The 20,091-nt window shown below is 39.3% G+C and overlaps 1 protein-coding gene across 3 annotated transcripts; it reads left to right on the forward strand.

The window, feature by feature from the left end:
• Positions 1-20: 20 nt before the first annotated feature.
• Positions 21-19,699, forward strand: pdcd11 (programmed cell death 11). Of its 3 annotated transcripts, none has more exons than XM_077524834.1 (36): positions 21-62; positions 452-569; positions 683-826; positions 2,508-2,672; positions 2,796-2,957; positions 3,028-3,148; positions 3,246-3,421; positions 3,563-3,670; positions 3,755-3,967; positions 4,071-4,195; positions 4,270-4,330; positions 5,439-5,585; positions 5,686-5,937; positions 6,060-6,185; positions 7,010-7,204; positions 7,366-7,536; positions 7,628-7,841; positions 8,428-8,580; positions 10,195-10,307; positions 11,985-12,487; positions 12,593-12,655; positions 12,767-12,863; positions 12,945-13,034; positions 13,304-13,406; positions 13,489-13,666; positions 14,308-14,364; positions 14,452-14,574; positions 15,475-15,597; positions 15,744-15,912; positions 16,022-16,156; positions 16,231-16,371; positions 17,445-17,695; positions 17,819-17,987; positions 18,114-18,267; positions 19,025-19,190; positions 19,320-19,699. In XM_077524834.1, the coding sequence occupies exons 2-36, from the start codon at positions 471-473 to the stop codon at positions 19,489-19,491; spliced, it is 5,439 nt and encodes a 1,812-aa protein (XP_077380960.1). In that variant the 5' UTR covers positions 21-62; positions 452-470; the 3' UTR covers positions 19,492-19,699. The 3 variants fall into 3 exon arrangements, with proteins under 3 accessions (XP_077380960.1, XP_077380962.1, XP_077380961.1); XM_077524836.1 differs by having other exon boundaries at positions 8,431-8,580; XM_077524835.1 differs by lacking the exon at positions 21-62 and adding an exon at positions 144-162.
• The last annotated feature ends 392 nt before the right edge of the window (positions 19,700-20,091 follow it).

Here is a 20,091-nt window from a genome sequence, read left to right on the forward strand (position 1 = left end):
GGCTGAGAACTGCCCAAATAGTTTCTACTTCCGTGTCAATGCCATGGCGTATTGAACTGCATGTGAGTTTGTAAACCTCCGAAAGCGTTTTTATTTCAAGTAAATGTGGCTCGTCCACATTTAGGATCGCATTTCAATTCACCCGTGAAGCGTTTTGATACTGTAATAACCTTCAATGTTCAAGCTAATACTCGTTAATATTTCCCACGTGTTTACCATATTAGCACGTAGCGTGTCTGTAGCTAACATGCTAACTAGTATTAAACCCACTGTAATGTTTTTTTTTTAGAAGTGCTCACATACATTGTTCACATTCTTTTCCTCTTGGTTTCTCATTTGAACGGAAACCTTTAAAAGGGACACAAATTCGTCTTTTATTTGACTATCAACCAGATTTTGAATTGCAAGTTTCGTTATCATGTGCTCATTTTTGTTGTTGTTGTTTTCGTAGAAAACTGGAAAAATAAAGCATGGCATCAGCGGAGGAAGACTTCCCTCGAGGTGGGACAGTTAAAAAGGCTTGTGAAAATAAACTAGCGGTGCGGACTCAGGTGGACAACCTTTTTGAGGTATCGTTGATCTTCTTCACTATTGCAATTCGTGCAAAACACTCCCAAATCTTCACGAATCGTGACTTGAATTTATTATTTTTTAAATTATTCTGCTGGTTTCTTTACTTCAGTCAAATGACAAAGAAGACTATAAGAAAAGGAAGGGGGATTCCAAAGATGACAAGAAAGTCAAGAAGCAAAAGACCACTGGGAAGAATCAAGATCCCCTGACTCTCAATGCATCTGCAAAGTCTGTGGAAATATTACATTTCAAGGTAAAAACACAATTAACGAAACCGACACACATTACAGCCGGACGGAATAAAAGTAAACAAGATGTAAAGGAATAGGTCAGATAGTTCATGGATGTCAAACTGAAGGCCCGTAGGCCAGATGTAGACCTTTCAAGTCATTTTATGTGGCCTGCGAAATCTTGACATAATTTTTAAAAATTTGCCATTAATGATAATAACCGAATGCAGGGGAAATTAAGGACAAGAAATGTAACTGCCTTGTGCTTTAGACATGAACCTCGTCTGTAAACAAATACAGTTCAACTCAGGCCAACTCAGCCCACTTTTCCAGTGACTTTTAAAGGTCAGTGAGAAAATAACTAATGCTGTTATTGTTCCGTTTTGTTTTCAAACACAATTGACACAGTTCAAAAAATATTGTTTACTTGAATGAAGACACTGTTTATTTTGAACTTTTCTTAAGCCGTGTATAGTACACATTAAAGTCAGTCGGGCTGCTTTTGTCACGATTTTGCCCCTTCCCGACCAAGGACGTGAAATGCCCGACAGTCTTATGTCTTATTGTCTTATGAGATTATCCTTATGTGTAAGGTGTGCTAAGAGTGGATTCGTCCCAATAGTAGGGTCCAAAACCAGTCGGGGTCGACAGCAACCTTAAATAATGAACGTGTTCAATATTTATGATGAACAATCTTCTTGTGTGGGGGGGGGGGGGCTATGGACTCGTGAGCGAGTTGACTCCGCAGACTGTGATGTGATGCAATGTAGCCAATAAAAGAAGCTTTCTGACTGACGAACGAGGAATCGCCGGTAAATAAAAACAAATTGTCCTACCTGTGTTCATCCATTTTTTATGAATGGCTTCCTCCCTTACTCAGGTCGTGGGAGTGGTGGAGGCAAACCCAGCCATCTTCGGGCAGTAGGCGGCCTCCCTGATGTCGCTTTTGTATACACGTGGTTTCCCCAGACTGCAGGAATTATTTCCTTGCTTGCAGACATTACCACATTACAACACTCTCGTCTCCGGTCCTCTTCCAAAACATTCGGCAAACATCAGCACATACCCGGAAATCAAAAAGAATCGTTGTGTGTAGGGGTGTTAAAAAAAAATATAATCGATTCGGCGATATATCGCGATACTACATCGCGCGATTCTCGAATCGATTCAATAATCGATTTTTTTTTATTTTTTTATTTTTTTTTTTAAATAGGATTCACACCTTGAGCATGGAAGAATGTTATATGAACGGAACATTAAGCCTTAATATTTTATTTTAATGCTGTTCAAACATGAAACAGATTACAACCTCTATAAGACTGAAATTTCCGATAAATAATACATTTTCATATAAATCTTACACTCTACAAGCTTACTGATTAGTATTTTCTAAATTTGAATGAAAAAAAATCGCAACAATCGACTTATAAATTCGTATCGGGATTAATCGGTATCGAATCGAATCGTCAGGTACTAGGCAATTCACACCCCTAGTTGTGTGTGTGAGGAGCTGTGTTAAGATTATCTGAGCAGACCACACATAATATGACCAAAACTGTTAAATGCTAAATGTTAAACTCAGAACCAAGGTACACACAGTTGTTTTGGTTATATTTAGTTTCATCCTAGCGATGATACATTTAACTGTATGGATTGATTCACAGTTATGAAAACCATAATTAATTTTGTTTTATATCTTCACAGAATTTAAAGGAAGGCATGTTGATGCTGGGCTGCGTGAAAGATGTTTCAGACTTTGATGTGACTGTCAGTCTACCTTGTGGTTTGCAAGGTTATCTCAGTATCAGGAACGTCTGTGACTCATACACTCAACTGCTCACTGAGCAACTGGATTCACCTGATATGGGGGTATATGTAGATTATTGTTGTGACCAGTTTGGCTTGTCAAACTAGGTAAAATCATGTGCATCTGTTTTATGGATTCAACTGACATAGTTGGAATTGTGTATGTGTTTTTGTTTTCTTTTACAGTACATTTTTGCTTTGCCACATCTCTTCTGTTCTGGCATGATGTTAAGATGTGTGATTGCCAAGTTGGACAATGCCAAAGGAGGCGCCATTAGCATTCAGCTCTCAGTCAATCCAAAGCTTGTCAACAAGGCTCTCACATCAAATGCTCTTCAAGTTGGCATGGTAAGTCAGAAGTCGCCAACATTCACAGAATCCTTTTCTCACCACTCAACAATTGTCACTGTTGCCTCAGGTGTTGAGTGGATGCGTTGAAAGCCTTGAAGATCATGGCTGCATAATTGACGTTGGTGTCAAGGGAACCAAGGCCTTCCTGCCCAAGAAACCTGGCAAAGATAAACACAGTAGTGACAATGGTATTGCAAATATGAATTGTTTTATTCTTTGTATTTCTTTTACAAGTCCTTTTTAACGTCATCAAAGTGGCATTTTCTCTTCTTCTTTCATGTCCAGAGCTGAAAGTGGGGCAGTATGTGACTTGTGAAATCAAAGAAGTGAAGAATGATGGACGTTTATTGCAACTCTCTACCAACCCATCAGCTGTCAGTCAAGCTTGTGCTGAATCCCAACAAGGATGGACCTTGACTAACCTTCTTCCTGGACTTCTTGTTAAAGCAACAATTAGAAAAGTAGGGACAATGTTAATGCTTCACACAATGTTTACGCTATACAGTGTCAAAATTCTGTTCAAATTACACTCAAATGAACTATTGTGTGTATACACAACATGACCATTTTCAATGCCGAAATCAATCAAGCCTGTTTTGCAGGTGACCCAACATGGATTGCTCCTGGACCTCCTGTCCTCCTTCAGTGGTCAGGTGGACTTCCTTCACTTGGAGCCAGAGATGGCTGACAGTTACACTGAGGGAAGCAAGGTAATGTCTATCACGAGTAAATAATATATCAAAATACTAACACTTTTGATGACGATGCAATTTGTTTTTGCATCATACATGTAGGTTCTGGCCCGTGTGCTGTACATCGATCCAGCCACTCGTTTGGTAGGGTTAAGCTTGCGTGGCTACATAGTCCAACCGAAGACGAGAATCAGTACCATTCCCACCGGCGGCGACCGCATCGGTGAGGTGGTGAAGGACTGCAGGATAACCGCTATGCACCATAATTCTGGAGCTATTTTGGAACTGCCTGACAAAACCCAAGTATTTGTACATGTGAGTAGCAAAAAATGGTTCAATTACCTTGTACAGTATATATTTGAGTAAAAAAGAAAATCAGCTGAGTCCGCCTGATACATTTTGTTGTTCCTCCTGATAGAAGAACCACTTGATGGAGCAAAAGGGGCCATCTAATGAGAACAAAGTACTAGCCTTACCTAAGCACATTTGCAGGATAATTGACTTCAACCCCATTGACCAAATATATCGTGCTAGTCTACGCAAGTATGTGGAATCTTTGTCTTTTACGTCATTCCGCCTTGTCAGTCAGCATCCAACTAATTTCAACTGACTTTCAGGACTGTGATTGAAGAACCCTTCTTTCGATATCATGATCTTCAGGTTGGCCAGATTGTAGAGGTATGTGCTGAGACTTGAATGCAATATCATGTATGTATGTATGTATGTACTGTTATCAGATATTAAACTATACAGTACTTGACAAGCTGGGAGAATAGCGTCTCGTAGGGGTGCAATGAATAGAGAACAAGCTTGGTTCGGATCGTATCATAATTTTGAGCCATGGATCGGATGATTTTTCAAATCAACAAAAAAATGAGGAAAAAAAAAAGACAAGACAAATATAACTTTATTCTCCATTTATTTTCCATGTCACTTTTGCCATTATTAAAGAAAATACAACTCAAATGTTATGTATTAGTAGAGACTTGGCAACATTTCATTTCATAATCCAAAGGCATTGAAGTACAAGTTCAAGCTTGCGAGGAAGCGTGCACATGGTGAGTGTTGCTTTTTCGTCAGGCTTTGTTCAATGTTGAAAAACGAAGAATAAATCGCACGACTCTGCTTTGTCCAAACACAGAAAATAACTTGGGTCTGGAAGTTGTCTACAAATTTAGAGAATAATTATGCCATTATTGCATTTAAAAATTATACGGAGTAGGGCTGCACGATATTGGAAAAACATGCGATAGTTGTTGAATATCACGATATCGATATTATTGCCATATTTAACATGTACCTAAAGAAACATTTTTATTCTCAAATGAAAGAATAACATTTTTTTTCATGTGGTAAAATAAGCAAGTTCAATGTATTCTTAGTTTAATTAATGTTAATGACCCGAGATTCTCGGGTCATTAAAATTAATCATCACCATCCAATAGTTAAAACATCATCTAGGGCCTAGATGATGTTTAACTATTGGATGGTGTTGCACGTTTAAGTTTGTCTGATTGGTCAAATTCAGGTAAAAGTAAAAAAAAAAAAAAATCCATATGGAAATTATTGCATGTCTTTGTGATATGCATATTGCATGAGCCAATATCGTGATATCAATATTTTTTCGATTATATTGCCCAGCCCTAATACGAAGGTTGGAAAATTGTATTCATGTGGAAAAGTTTTCACCAGTGACATCGGGTTTGGTGTAACTTCAATATACTGAAATATATCCTGCTTCTTTTTTTTTTGTCTAACCATTTCTTAAATGTCTCCTGCTTAAAAGGGGAGAGTGTCTGCCCTGCTGAATCGTGGCATGGTGGTGCAGTTATCTAGCCACATTCGCGGGCTGGTGCCTCGTACCCACCTATCAGAGATCGTCTTAAAGCACCCTGAGAAGAAGTATGTCGAGGGAATGAAAGTGACGTGCCGGGTCAGTCCATTATTTAAATTAATATTGGTAAACCTCCTGTTAATCGGATATGTCATCTTTCAAAATCATCTTTGTTTTATTCTGCTCATTATGTCCTCAGGTGCTGTCAGTGGATGCAGACAAGAAAGAGGTCTATTTGACCCGAAAGAAGACCCTCATAGAAAGCTCCCTGCCCTTATTCCTTAGCTACGGTGACGCTCGTCCTGGACGAGAGTCCCACGGTTTCATTGTCTGTGTCAAAAACTTTGGCTGCATCGTTCGATTCTACAACCATGTTAAGGGCCTGGTGACAGTCGGCGAACTCAGCTCAGAAGTAATCCTCAACCCTGAGGAAGTTTTCTATGTTGGCCAAGTGAGTATATGTTAGCTGCTGTCCCGCTCTATTTCGGCAAGCAAGTACAAGCCATAGGCTTGTTACCATACCTTGAAATTGTTTTAAATTGTAAAGAAAATGCTTATGGTTCATTTTAAAAGGTGGTGAGGGCAAGGGTTCTAGAGTGTTTTCCGAAGAAGGAAAAGATGGTGCTGTCTTTTAAATGTGCGATGAAGGGCGACACAGAAGAAACAGCAAAGGACCTATCCGAGTACGAGGTGGGAAAGGTATGTTAAAGACAAAACAGCTATTAAGGATGTTAAAATTTATCATTCTAAATTACTCCCCCCGAAAAATCAGTGGGTTTTTTTTTTCTCTCTGCAATACATTATTCTACACTATTGTGGTGTTCCAGTTCTGTATTGGACCTTAGATTGTATATGAAGTCTAGCATGTAATATGAAGTAAATGAGTTGTTCCTATTGCCAAGTTGTTAAACAAAGGTAGCTGCCTCCAGGAATATAAAGGTATGTTGCATTCTAAACAAGTGGAATGATGGAAATGTCCAAACGCTCTCACTGGTAGTTAAATGCTGCTCGAAGTCATAGCTTGTGAAATACTCTGTTGATGGTTCTAAAAAAAAAAATCGCCGCCATTTTAAATTATTTTTTATATTTCTATGACATTTTTTTTGTAAAAAAAAATAAAATAATTGCTTAATGATCAACACTGCCAAAATAATGTGCAGTCTTGGGACACCCGACAGTCAAGAATCAAGATTGTGTGACAATAACTCACATAGCGTTCAAATGCAGCAGGAAACTAAAAAAAATATGTAAGCTTGGCTTGCTATGGGCTCTCAAGCAATAAACTTTGATATTTTACATAGTTCACTTTCTTCTCACTCACTCCACTTTCACAGCTGGCTACTATTATGAGTTGTCGTTTATACTTCTGGTTACTATTGTGCTTTGTCAGGAGGAAGAAATATATTTATTTCTAATGTGGTTAATCAATTAAATAGCCTAAAAATAAAATCAATTACCAAAGTAATGACTATTAACAGCCATATTTCCTGCTTAATGGTTCCTGCTTGCTGTCAATGTTGCAGAAACTGGAGGCCGAAGTGCTTAAGAAGTCAACCAGAGGGCTGGAAGTGTCCATTCTTCCCGATGACGTTCGTGCCTTCCTGCCCACCATGCACCTCTCTGATGTCGTACCAAACTGCTCGCTGCTTTGGGAGGCCCTGCAGGAAGGAGACATCATTTCAAACCTCGTCTGCGTTCTCCAGACTGACAAAAAAATTGTATCCTAGGAAGTAAAATATGTAACCTCAGCCAGACTTTGACTAGTATTTATTGTCTGTGATTTTTTTTTTTTTTTTTTTTTTTTTTTTTTTTTTTTTTTTTTTTTTTTTTTTTAAATTTGTCGAGAGTTGTCTTTGCTTTCCTTAAGTTTCTCTCTTAGACTGTCACCAAGAAGCCAACAATGATCTGGTCACTAGAGGAAGGATTGGCTGCTAAGGATATCTCAGAGATCGCAGTTGGAATGCAAATGATTGGCTGGGTCAAGAACATCATGGCCTATGGTGTCTTTATTGACTTCCCGTACGGCCTTATTGGTCTTGCACCAATGACTGTGAGTGATGGGGTGTTGTCATCAGAGATTTATTTATTTACCAAAGACTATCTGTTGACCAAACTTTATTTTCCTGTCTTTCCACTTACAGGCCTTATCTGATAAGTTCATTGCTGATACATCAAAGGCCTTCCAAGTGGGCCAGACGGTTGTTGCCAAGGTGACTGCTTTGGAAGCGGGGAAGAAGCGCTTCCTGGTCACACTGAAAATTTCTCAGGTCACTGTGTCAGAGGAATCTGCGCAGACCAGACTTATTCATGCTGTGCAAGAGAGACGAGCAGTAACCGAAAGGATTGCTACGAAAGGTGGGATCTTTTGTCCTTATGTACTTAAAAGGTAACTCAACAGGAAATCAACTTTTTTTCTTTTTTCTTTTTTTTCTGCTGATAAACTGTATAAACTGGTGTCTACTAATTCTGTCTACATATCCTTGTCATTATTTTGGCATATTAGTGCGTATTTGTTGAAAGCTTGAACAACACAGCCCTGTTCATTTTGGACTTGTTACCTGGTCTATTGTGCTATAAAAACACGAATGGCGTTGTCAAGTAATGCCATAATTTAGATAGCAGTCCAATCCATCTCAGGTTTGTGTCTATGTACTGTATTTGATTGGCCATGAAGTATAAACCAAATCAGAAATTCAGGTATTAGCAAAACTCATTACTAGATACACAATATTCTCTTTTATATTCTCAATTTACTGGGATTTTGGCCAGTTTATTGGTAGGGTTATGATGGGCTTGGATCAAGGACCAAACTTTAATTTTGAAAGAAAATTAAGAGGTCACTAATAATGACCATATCATGAACCTTTGTTTACTTTTTAATCCGATTGTTAATATGAAATTAAGGTTAAATGTCTTACCTCTCATCTCTGTTGTTCCTCAGAAGCCGGGGAACTTCACCAGCAGCTAGCTGCTCTGACTGTTGGCCAGAGGCTAACGTTGGTTGTGGACACAGTGAAGAATGACGATGGTGCCAACTTTAAGTCAGATGAATTGGTCGGTGCCACCATACAGGCCAACAAGTACCATGTAATTGGTATGATTTTTGATTTTCGATTTTCATTTATTTTTTATTTTTTTTATTTTTTTGACACTGTACAACAGATGTCCTGTGATAAATCCATCTTGCACTTCAGAAAAAAACACTTTATAGTGCCATATTATTTTTGTCTCACATTTTCCATGGCTTGGCTAGTCTTGTAGCTTTAACTAGTGTATGTATTCAAATAAGAGCTTGAACTGGTACCCCAAATTCCCATACCCAAGGGTGTGTTTGGAAATTCACTCTGACACCCTTACACCACTCTTAACGCCCAATTCACACTGACTGCGGAATGGACGCAGAGTGTTTTCCGTATGGCAGTAGAAAGCATTTAAGTCTGCGTGTCAATTCACTCCCGCTGCAGTGCGGTGCGTGTGCGGTGCGGATCGAATGCGGCGCTATGGAAGGCTAGCGTTCTATTTTTTCCGGGTTCCGCATGCCAATTTTCATGAAGCTGAAGAGATTACACAAGCCGGACAGAAAGTCGGGCATCAGTATCAAGGTAAATCCGGTATTTTGAAAACAAAACCCGTTTGTGAACTCGGTTGGTTTTTTTTTTGGTTTTTTTTTGGGGGGGGTAAGCATGACATGAGTCTAAAATTTAAAAGACAAAAAAATGAGCTCAGAATAAGTTAAACATGACAAAATAACACTATTTATACACAAAACATACTTACCCATGGTAGAAGTCACAAAAATAATGTCCAAAAATGTGATGTGACAACAGGCAAGTGTGGCTATTGTTTACAAATAGCACTCTATATACACAGTTGTTATCGTGTGAACTCAACTCTCCAGCATGATCTTGTTCAACCCCCATGATCTTGTGGTCTGGCGGGTGCAGATTTCCGGACACGGACAGCTCACACAACGCACACGGTGTGAATTGCAGTCCGTGCGGATGCCGTACGGAAAACGCGCCGTGTCCGTTTCGCAGTCAATGTGAATTGGGTGGAAGAGTGGGTTTATTTGGAAAAAAACGCTGTGCTCTCTACACACTGTTCGGGAAGTCGGAGCATTTTTCAAATGTGCCATTAATTTATTCAGATTTTGAAAAAGGGGTGCCAGAGCCTAGTGTGTCAGGCAGTACAGATAGGAAGAGTGCACGTACGAGCTGCTGATGAATTTGAAAGAAAGGCTGCATTTGGAAAGTAAAGAAGGGAAGCATGTTCTGCCTCTTTGAAAACACACACACACACACACACACACACACACACACACACACACACTGTGAGTAGTTTGGCCGTTAGAGTGACTTTCCAAACGCACCTTCTGTTGATGGCAGTAAACAAGGGCAAACTTACTACAAAAGTTTGTATTTTTAGTTTAAAATGGCTTACCTTAACGAGAATCACATGTCACATTGTGGCCGAAGGTAAAATCATGGTTGTTTATTGCGCATTTTGCTGCTGTAAAATGTTAATTTGTTCTGGCTGCATACTAGCGGCGCTGGCAAAGCTGTCACACATTGGTTGCAATGACTACTACTTCATCCATTTCTTCTCTTGCTTCAAATGCATGCATTTTAAAATAAATCTTTTAAAATGTTGAAAACAACAAAGAAAAGCTTTGATACATTTGGGGAATCTCTCACTCTCTTTGTAACAGGGAATCAATTGACCCCAGGACAAAAGGCTACTGCAGTTGTTCTTTATGTTGACATCTTCTCGACTACTGTCCATGTGTCCCTCCTTTCTAAGTTGCTTACCAGGAAGAGAATGGTAAGTTAATTTCCATTATGTTCATTTACTTATTACAGTGTATACTGAAAAGCTGAAAATCTGGAGGTATTTATACTACCAATATGTATTCCAGAAGACAATAATGTCTCCTCCCCTCTTAAGGCTCAGCCCTAAACTTATCTTCAGCATTACACGTTAGAGGCACTTGAATTGATCTTTCACAAAAGAACCAAGGTTGACTCTTCTTGTTCCAACATTTTTCTGGACACTTATAACGGAAATGAAAGTACCAGAGCATTTCAGTGAGTGTTGGAGCAATACAAGCGCGGTATCTTCCAGATTGAGGCAAAGGTGTTACAATATGTATTGGAAAGATACATTCATGATAGTAAAATATGCAGGAAAAACGGACTTCACAAGTGGATGAAGCTTATAGGTCTCAAGCTAAGTGAAGTAAACTATGGCGTGTGTCTCTCACTCTGTGGAAATTGTAATCCCGCAAAATAATTCCCATTTTAAATAAATGTAACTGTGAACTGAATGTGTTTTCTTCTGTACTGTCTATAACAGAACGGTTGTTTACTCTGAGATTGTCACAGACAACACAAAATGCTACATGAAAGAGGAAAACAAAATAAGTTAAAAATTCCTGTTACAATGCCTTGTAGACATTTAGCTGGGAGTGAGGCCATCCACTTTTGAATCCTTTCAAGACTCTAGGGATAGACCGATTATTGGGTACGCCGATAATCAACATTTGGATGAATATCGGCATCAGCCATATGAACAATCATACGGCCGATAATAGATACATTTAAAAAAGTATTAACTTCAGGGCACTAATTATTAAAATTTTCAGAGATGCTGCTGACTCTGAGAACTCTATGCACCTGATTTTGTTTGGAATTAAAACTAAGATAAGTAAAATTTTAAAACTTTAAATATTTTGACATTGTGGAAAACTTTATGTACTGGTAGAAAACAGTAGTGTACTTTTAACTTTTGAAGACATACTACTGCCTGTGGGAGATCCCTGAAGTTTTTTAGATTTTTAAAACAAAGGTGTCTGTTGACTAAGATTTTTTGTTTTTAACTCCAATATTTTATAAACCCTAAACATTGTTCAATAAACATATGCTTAAAAATTTAAAAATAAATAAATAAAAATACTTAAGATGCTGGAGTTCAAATTTTGAAGCCAGTATTTTCCCTTTATTGAAAATGACTATTGGCTCCAAATATCGGTTATCGGCGTCCTTGACCACTAATGATCTGTATCTGTATCGGCCTTGACAAAACCGTATCGGTCTATCTCTAGAAGACACTTTGTTTTTGTCTTTGGTAGAGGAAAAAATAGGACTCCCTCCCACCTGAAAAACTCCTGGGTTATCTGGCTTGTGTCCAAATTACATATCGCTTCACCATTTTGCATGATGTAGGACCCCAGGTTCTTGGAATTTATTTTGGTAAAGTTTTATAGCTGCTGACAGAACAGATGTTTTCTTGATCGATGTTACAATGGTAGTCTTTGGACCAGACAGGACCTTGACTGTTTGGAGGCCTGGTTTGCTAAAGGTCGATTTGCTGTCTTAATAAACAAAAACGTAAAAATTCATTTTTTCTGACTGTTCTTAGATTGATAAGGAGATAAAACATATGTATTAAGCATTGTCTTCTAATGTGGACCTATCATCTCCTCTGTGTGTATGTGTGTAGCTGACAGAAAAGAGCAAGTACAATGCAGTTTTGCAGCACATCGAAAAAGACCTCGCCATCGTCTCAGTGGAAGGCACTGCTCAGCTGACTGTTATTCAGACACGAAACCACTTGAATGAGGTCATCACAGCAGAGTCGGACAAACTGAAGGAGGGAATGTTTTTGGCCGTTGAGGTTGTCGAAGCCAGCTGCGAGCAACTCCAAGGGCTCCCTTTATTGTCATGGAAGCGTACTCTCTACAAAAAACAGCGCACCCATTCAGAAAAACAGATGGACTCTGGCATTGGTTACCACCTTGGAGAAATAGTGCAGGGCAAAGTACGGACAGTGAAGCCTACCAACATTCAGGTCATCCTCGAGGATGGAGCCATGGGCTATGTGCATGTATCTGAGGTGATGGAGGCTACAGATGTTTCACCAGGATCCTTCCCCACCTCGTCAGTTAAAGTGGGCACTGTGGTCACTGGCAGGGTCATTGGAGAACGAGAATTCAACAGTAACGGGTGACTGCTGCTTATTTTGTCCTTATTATTCAGATGGTCTGAAGTTGTTCAAATATGTGTTTCGAAGCCTCATTTAACAATTATAAATTTTGTTGTTTTATTTAGAGTTTTACTTGTTTCCTGTCCAAGATTAACATACACCATCCCTGCGCTCACACTAATACCCAGGTAAATGGCTGACCGTTACTATTTTGACAGCTACATAATTAGGTGGAAGTTTTTGTTTTTGTTTTCGTCTCAGTCGTTAACATGTTGCCGCTACACATTTTTTCTCCATAGCAAACTGGATGAGAAATTTGAGCTCAAGCCAGTTACAGTTGAAGAGAAACTGAGCAGTTACAAGGTTGGAGAGGAAATTACCGGTTTTGTTTCAAAGGTAGGCAAGGTCGTAGTTGTGCATCTGGCATACTCGTACTGCAAATTTGAACAGAGGTCTGTGAAATGTTTGTGATTGCAGTTTCATCGGGACTGGAAGCATTTGGAGGTCACCTGTGATGATTCTGTCTCCGGGAAAGTGGAACTGCTGGCTATGATTACTGATGTGAAAGTAAGTTATTCCAACACTGGTGGTGATTATTGGAATTTATTTATTTTTTTTGTACAGCAGGTGGTGCTAAAAGTCTTAATCATAGTTGACCAGTTTTGAATTTGACACTTGATTTTAAAGTACTGTATAATTAATGATACGGTAAACATGAAATTACACAAACCGTTTTATAAAGAGATAACATAATTTGTGATATCATACAAAGGAAATAGAACAAAAACTACTTGTGTGGACTCTACCCTAATATTGTTTGATTTGTCATATTTGAGGATGCCAGCCGCGCTGAAAAATTGTACAAACTTGGCCAGGCTGTCAAGGCTAAAGTGGTCAAAGTGAGTCTCATGCCTCTGCGGTTGTCACTTTCACTCACAGGTGGGATACAAACTATGAATAAATCCTATATATGATGGAAAAAAGGCTGACAAACTGCTGCATGTTTTGTTTTGTTTTTTAGGCATTCATGAGCTGGAGGCAGGCAGTATCGCTTTAGGCATGGTGAGAAGCATACTACCACACGTCGGCCTTATGGTCAAACTCCCGTTTGGTTCCGTGGGAACTGTAGATGTCACCGACCTTGCTGATGCATACAAGCCCAACCCGTTGGCTGCGTTTAGCAAGGATCAGCTGCTAAGGTTCATTGAATGCACCAACTACAGGATATACATTATTGTGCTTAGTGCATATTGAAGTTGTAGAAATTGTGTACGTGGGACTTAACAGTTGCATAGATCTATATAATTAAATAATTTGCACAATTTTAAAACGGTATAAGATGTGTGTGGAGGTTGGGAAAGTTTATCCCCATGCGTAGTCCAGCGCTGCGGCTTTGGTTTGCTCCCCATAATAGTCTTTTTGCAGAGTAATGCTAACCTGAAAATATCCTGACACCTGTATGTTAGGCTTTTCCCAACATGGAGTGATGTTTCCAAGCCACAATAAGAAAGACAACAAAAGTATGCTGTCACGAGATGGCTGTTATCTGCTGGAGTGGCCTGGGGATCAGTACTGTTTGAGCTGTCACTGCCTCTGACACCTCGATAACATTGATTTTCAAACTTACAACATGGATATGTTTAATACTTCACACATTAGAGGCGCTGTATTTACAGTGTCGTACCAGGAAGGGAAGTGGTTTGGGTACTGATTATCAGACTCAAACAAGTTGCATAGTGACACAATTTCTTGCAGCTAAAGAAAATTAATACAGCGGCCACATATTGACACTCATCTTGTAATAGATCGGCCAAATTGAATGATGTCCTTTTTATGTCAGGTGTTACCTTCTAGGCAGTGCAAATGGCAAGTGGCAGTTATCGCTACGACCATCAAGGTATGATATCTGACAGATACACTCAAAAATGTTGGTCTGTCTGGAGCTTGCAACCTTATTGCTGCTGTTGATATTCCTCTTCTGCAGGTTGAACCCAGAGCAGGCCCAACCAGCAAAAGACGCAGAGGTTTTATCCTTGAACAATCTGGAAGAAGGCCAGTTAATCAGAGGCTTTGTCAAGTCTGTCAGCGAGCAAGGGGTATTTATAAGGTAAAACCTGTGGTTCCCTACCCACCTAGGGCTGGGCGATTATTTTAACTTTTTTATTTTAACCCCCCAGTTTAATAAGCCAAACAAACTTTTATTTTAAGGTTTCATTTTTTCAAAAATAAATCCTGTGCAAAATGTTAAGACAATATTGTATACTTATTCTAAATCAGGTATTACAAACTTAGCATTCATAGTTTGTGCTTATATGCCACGATTAACTCATTTGCTCTAAAAAAAAAAAAAGTATAAATATGTTGTAATTTAAATGTTTTTTTTGTTTTTTTTTTGTTTTTTTTTAATGCTAGAGCATACAGAAGGCTTTGATGCAGCCTCTCAACTGCAAAGAGCGGTTGAAAAATTGTAGTTGTTACACAAACGGCCAACAGGTGGCAATACAGAAAAGGAGATCAACCAGGTGTATGTTGGACAAAAAAAAAGCTCAATTACTCACAATTCTGAATAATGATGAAACTTAGCTATATTCTAATGCTCATTGCTGCAAAACGGAAACGGATAGAAATATCTTCTTTCTTTTTTTTTCATGATGAAAGGACATTAATCTTTCTTTTGGTAGATTCCATATTATTATAGTAATAGAACACAATATTCCGTGGGCCTGGCTAAATCAGTCAAAATCTAGTAAAACTGACAGGAGTTAAGGGGATTGCTTCTGTGAAAATGGCTGAGAGTGAATGAGTTAAGTAGTTGGTAGCTCTTGTCAACCACCCATCCAGCATTCTGCCAAAACTACAACTCACAATAACATTTGAATGTAAGCGAACATAAGAACAACAGCTTTTAATAATCCAGAAGACAAAATTCGATTTCGCGATTTAGCAATGTGTCGTGTCACAACTCACTGAAGACCTAAAGCGAATGATGTCTTATGACATCTTTCAGATTGTCAAACAGCATCACTGGGAGAGCCGAGCTTCAGCGGTCCACAAAGTACTTTGTGAACACCCACAAGGTCCTCTGTGATCATCTGCCCCCCAGCAAACTGCTCACTACAAAGATTATCAGGTAAAATGCATCACACACAAAGAAGTGCTACATTTGCTAATAAAAACATGTATCATTGCTTTCACAGATACATTATGTATGTATCTATGTACGCCAAAGCTTATGCAGGGCATAACACTGCAGCCCCGTCTGTTCTTGTTGTTCAGCATTGACAGAAAAGCACAGTTAGTTCACCTGTCCTTGCTCACCGTGGACACTGGGAAGCCAGACACCCTTCCAGAGTCCCTCCATCTGCCGCTACGTCTCGTGGGAGAGGAGAAAAAGAAGTATAACCTTGAAAAGAAACGGAAACACTCACTGTCTGAAAGCGAAGAGGTAACAAAACCGTTGGGAAGCATTGATGCTCACCATTTATCCTTTTGGCTGTTCTGTTAACAAAAGTGCTATGCATACTTGGCTACTTTAACCTTGGTTGTGTTACCAGAAACAAAACGTGTCGGAGGCCCCAAAAAAGAAGAAGAAAAAGAAGATAAGAAACCATGTTGACAATGACAGTGGTGTTGATGTGTACTTTAGAGAGGAAGAAGATCAGGAAGACACCAAATCTGCTGCTGTGAATGTAAGTAAAATAATTGACATTGCCTTTATTTCAGTCCCATTTATTCATGCATAAATTAATAAACGTCTGGACAGGTTTCTAGTACATCGGGTCCTTCCAGGCTGCAGGTTACAGCTGGGTTCTCCTGGGATGTTGGCTTGAGCTCATTGAAGCCTGCTACAGCAAACAAGCATGCAGACTTAAGTGATGGAGAGGACCAAGATGAAAGCAACAAGGTGAGCCAGCAGTTAGCATGTTGTTGCAACTTCTAGGGCTGGACGATTATGGGGAAAAATATTATTATTTTGATTGAGATTGAAATCCCGATTAATGAAATGATTATTCGTTGATTTTAAAACACTATTTATAGTTAATATCATATGAAATTTGAGCTTCTAGCATTTTCATTCTTCATTTTCAAACAAGCCTTGTATTACCCTCTTTATCATGTTTATTTTATCTTATTTTGTCTTCACAAGTCTGGGGACTTAGTGGGCTAACATGGGACCTCAGATTGTGTTTTGTGCTATGTGTTGATATCTTTAATATTTAAAAAAAAAAAAAAAATGGTCCTTGGATATATTTGTATCCTTGAATTTTTGGGAAAAGAACATTCTGTGAATCCTTAAAGTAAAAAAAAAAAGTTAGAATAAAAGAAGGCAAAAATAATGTATACTAAAACAGTAATTGCGAAACAAATACTGGGTGTTCCTGCGCGTTTTGGCCTCTTAGTGGCAGTGTGGTGCCGTTCATCCATGGTGTTCACGCTTACAATAAGAACAGAAAAAAGTTGAGATTGAATTCTATTAAAATAACTCGTTTTTCACACATTGGGAAGAATTTGTGCCTTTGTGTAATGTTATCTTACCAGTTGGAATGTGTTGCCACAGAATTTGTGTAAATGTTTTATTTGAAGGACTATTACTCCCAAAGTCGATGCTAACTTCCTGTTAGCATTCGAATGGGATCCACCATGCTCTTTAGTATTAGCTCTGGGCTAGTGATGTTTTTAAAATGAAGCATGTTTTATATTTAAATACACATTGTATGTAATTCTCCTTATCATGTTTAGCTTTAATTAACTTCAATTGGAGTGTCATTAAACAGCTTAAAGGACGCTTAGGGACGGCAGAATTACACTGATTCACTCTGGGCTTGCTACATGGTGCATTCAGGGTACTTTCACAACATAGGGAACTTGTAAACTGTACATTAATCTCTACTTTGATCGAAATCACAATACAATTTTGGTTAACCGTCCAGCCCTAGCGACTTCCACCTTATGTCTCACGACATCTTTCCTGGTCAGTCTCAGAAGAAGTCTCGGCATGAGCTGGAACAGGAGAAGAAGATGGCGGAGAAAGCCTTGACACAGCGGGAGATGGAGCTGATGGACCCTCAGCTCAGGCCCCAGGATGCAGCAGCGTTTGAGCGCCTGCTCTTGGCCTCCCCCAATAGCTCCATTCTCTGGCTCCAGTACATGGCTCACCACCTGCAGGGCACCCAGATTGAGCAGGCTCGCGCCGTGGCAGAGAGGGCGATTAAAACCATTTCTTTCAGGTAAGATGTTGACAGAGTTTTTGCTATTTTGTCCACTTGTCTTCTCTGGCAATGGTAAGCATAAAGAGAAGTTTTCATTTTCAGTGGTGGTTTCCTTGTTAAAATACTTTTTGTCATGCCTAGAGAGGAGCAGGAGAAGCAGAATGTGTGGGTGGCCCTGCTGAACTTGGAAATTATGTACGGCACCGAGGAGAGCCTCAAGAAAGTTTTTGAGCGAGCCCTCCAATTCTGTGAGCCAATGCCCATCTATCAGCAGCTGGCTGACATCTACACCAAATCTGACAAGATCAAGGTATTAATTACCCGCTCACAATTTGCTCCCCATCCAAGTAGTCGGACTAACGGCAAATCAATAAAACAGGAAATTCTTTCTGTTGAGTTGAACACATCTGTTTGCGTCTCTCTCTGTTTGGATCAGGAGGCGGAGAACTTGTATCACTCAATGGTGAAGCGTTTCCGTCAAAACAAAGCGGCGTGGCTGAGCTATGGGACCTTCCTCCTTCAGCAAGGCCAGAGTGACGCTGCCAGCGCTCTCCTGCAGAGGGCGCTTAACAGTCTACCGTCCAAAGAAAGTGAGTCACATGGTCTGCAGAGCTGAAATATCTGCTTCATTTTTTTTTTTTTTAGTGTCTCGCTAAAGGTTTGGTTTTTTTGGTCATTATTTTTTTTTTAAATCTTCTATTGCGACAATAATGAAAAGTGCCACTTGGCTGCAGTATAGTCTGTAAGGCTTGTGTAACACTGTAAATGTACACCTTCCCTCAAAATAACTCGTTAAATATCCACTTATAACGAAACTGCTGGCAAGTTGGCAACACAACTAAGTGACTTCGCCAAATTGTGCCCAAATTTTCCATCCCCAGTGTCATGTGCCAAATTATGTGAATGGGAACAAATGCAAATTAGTGACACTTGGGGACAAATTTAGACATTTTCACTGTGGGGTGTACTCACTTTTGTTTTTGTTTTCTTGTGTTGCCCTGTATTTATTGATTTATTTTACAAAAATGTGACACTTGAGCTGACTTTTGTATGGTACTGTACATTCACAGTTTTACCTCAAATCTATAGTGAAATGTTGAGCTCATTGACAAGAAAAGGTTTTCATGAAAGCACATCATGATGCTGGATAATCTCATCTTGTGTTGGATACCGGGTTGGCTCATATTGGTAACCTTACAGGTGGGAAAACATGCAGTGCAGTTCTACACCAATCAATACAAACATTGACAGTTCATTTTATTAGCTTGCGTAGGTGTGCCTAATTTTGAGTGTTCTTGCCTGCTATAGCTACATAAACACATTTGAAACACTGTCATTTGTCATCAGGTGTGGACGTGATAGCAAAGTTTGCCCAGATGGAGTTTCGCTATGGAAACACGGAAAAGGGTCGCACAATGTTTGACAAAATCCTGACCAGCTACCCCAAGCGTACAGACCTCTGGTCCGTTTTCATCGACCTCATGGTCAAACATGGATCACAGAAGGAAGTCCGGTAAGGACAAGTTTTTGTTTTTTTGTTTTTTTTACTACCTAAACATTTCAGTTAGATCTTTTCTTGATTTCTGAACAGGTTAAGAAAGCTTCTTGCATGTTTACAGTGATATTCTAAACGATCCCACAGGGCCATCTTTGATCGTGTAATCCACCTGAGTGTGTCAGTAAAGAAAATCAAGTTCTTCTTCAAACGCTACCTGGAGTACGAGAAGAAACACGGCACACCACAGAGCATCCAGTCTGTCAAAGAAAAGGCTGTGGAGTTTGTGGAAGGCAAATGCAGCAAGGCTGCCAGCTAGAGACCAAATATGCAATATTGTATAATGTATGTTTTCTGTGAACTCTCTATACTTTCCGCTACATCATGCACATAGTTTAATTAAGAGTTGACTTTTTTTTTTTTTTTTTTTTACTGTTGCAGTTGATACAATCTTGGAATTTAAAGACTCAAACTAACCTTTGTAAAATGTATGTATTCCTCTATAAATCTGATTGGGGTCAAACCAGTATTATGAATATAATTGATTCATTTTAAAGGGAAACTCAACCCCAAATTTATTTACAGTATGTTCTATGCAGCCCCACTAGTCTAAACACAGCATTCTAATTAATATTGTTTGTAGAATATGGAGTTAAACAGTAAAATTTGGCTGCTGTTTTTATCCATCTCATGGGGCGGCCATTTTGCCACTTGCTGTCGGCTGAAAATGACGTCATGTTTGCGCAGTCCGGCAATGACCAATTACAGCTCACCTATTTTTTGAAGCTGAGCCGTGATTGGTTGTTAGCCGAGACCTAAGCGACTATGATGTAATTTTCAGTCGAAAGCAAGTGGCAAAATGGCCGCCCTCTGAGATTGCTAAAATGGCCGGATTTTACTGCATAACTCATATTCTACA

The sequence above is a fragment of the Festucalex cinctus genome, chromosome 6, assembly GCF_051991245.1.
Source record: "Festucalex cinctus isolate MCC-2025b chromosome 6, RoL_Fcin_1.0, whole genome shotgun sequence".
Classification (NCBI taxonomy): Eukaryota; Metazoa; Chordata; class Actinopteri; order Syngnathiformes; family Syngnathidae; genus Festucalex; species Festucalex cinctus.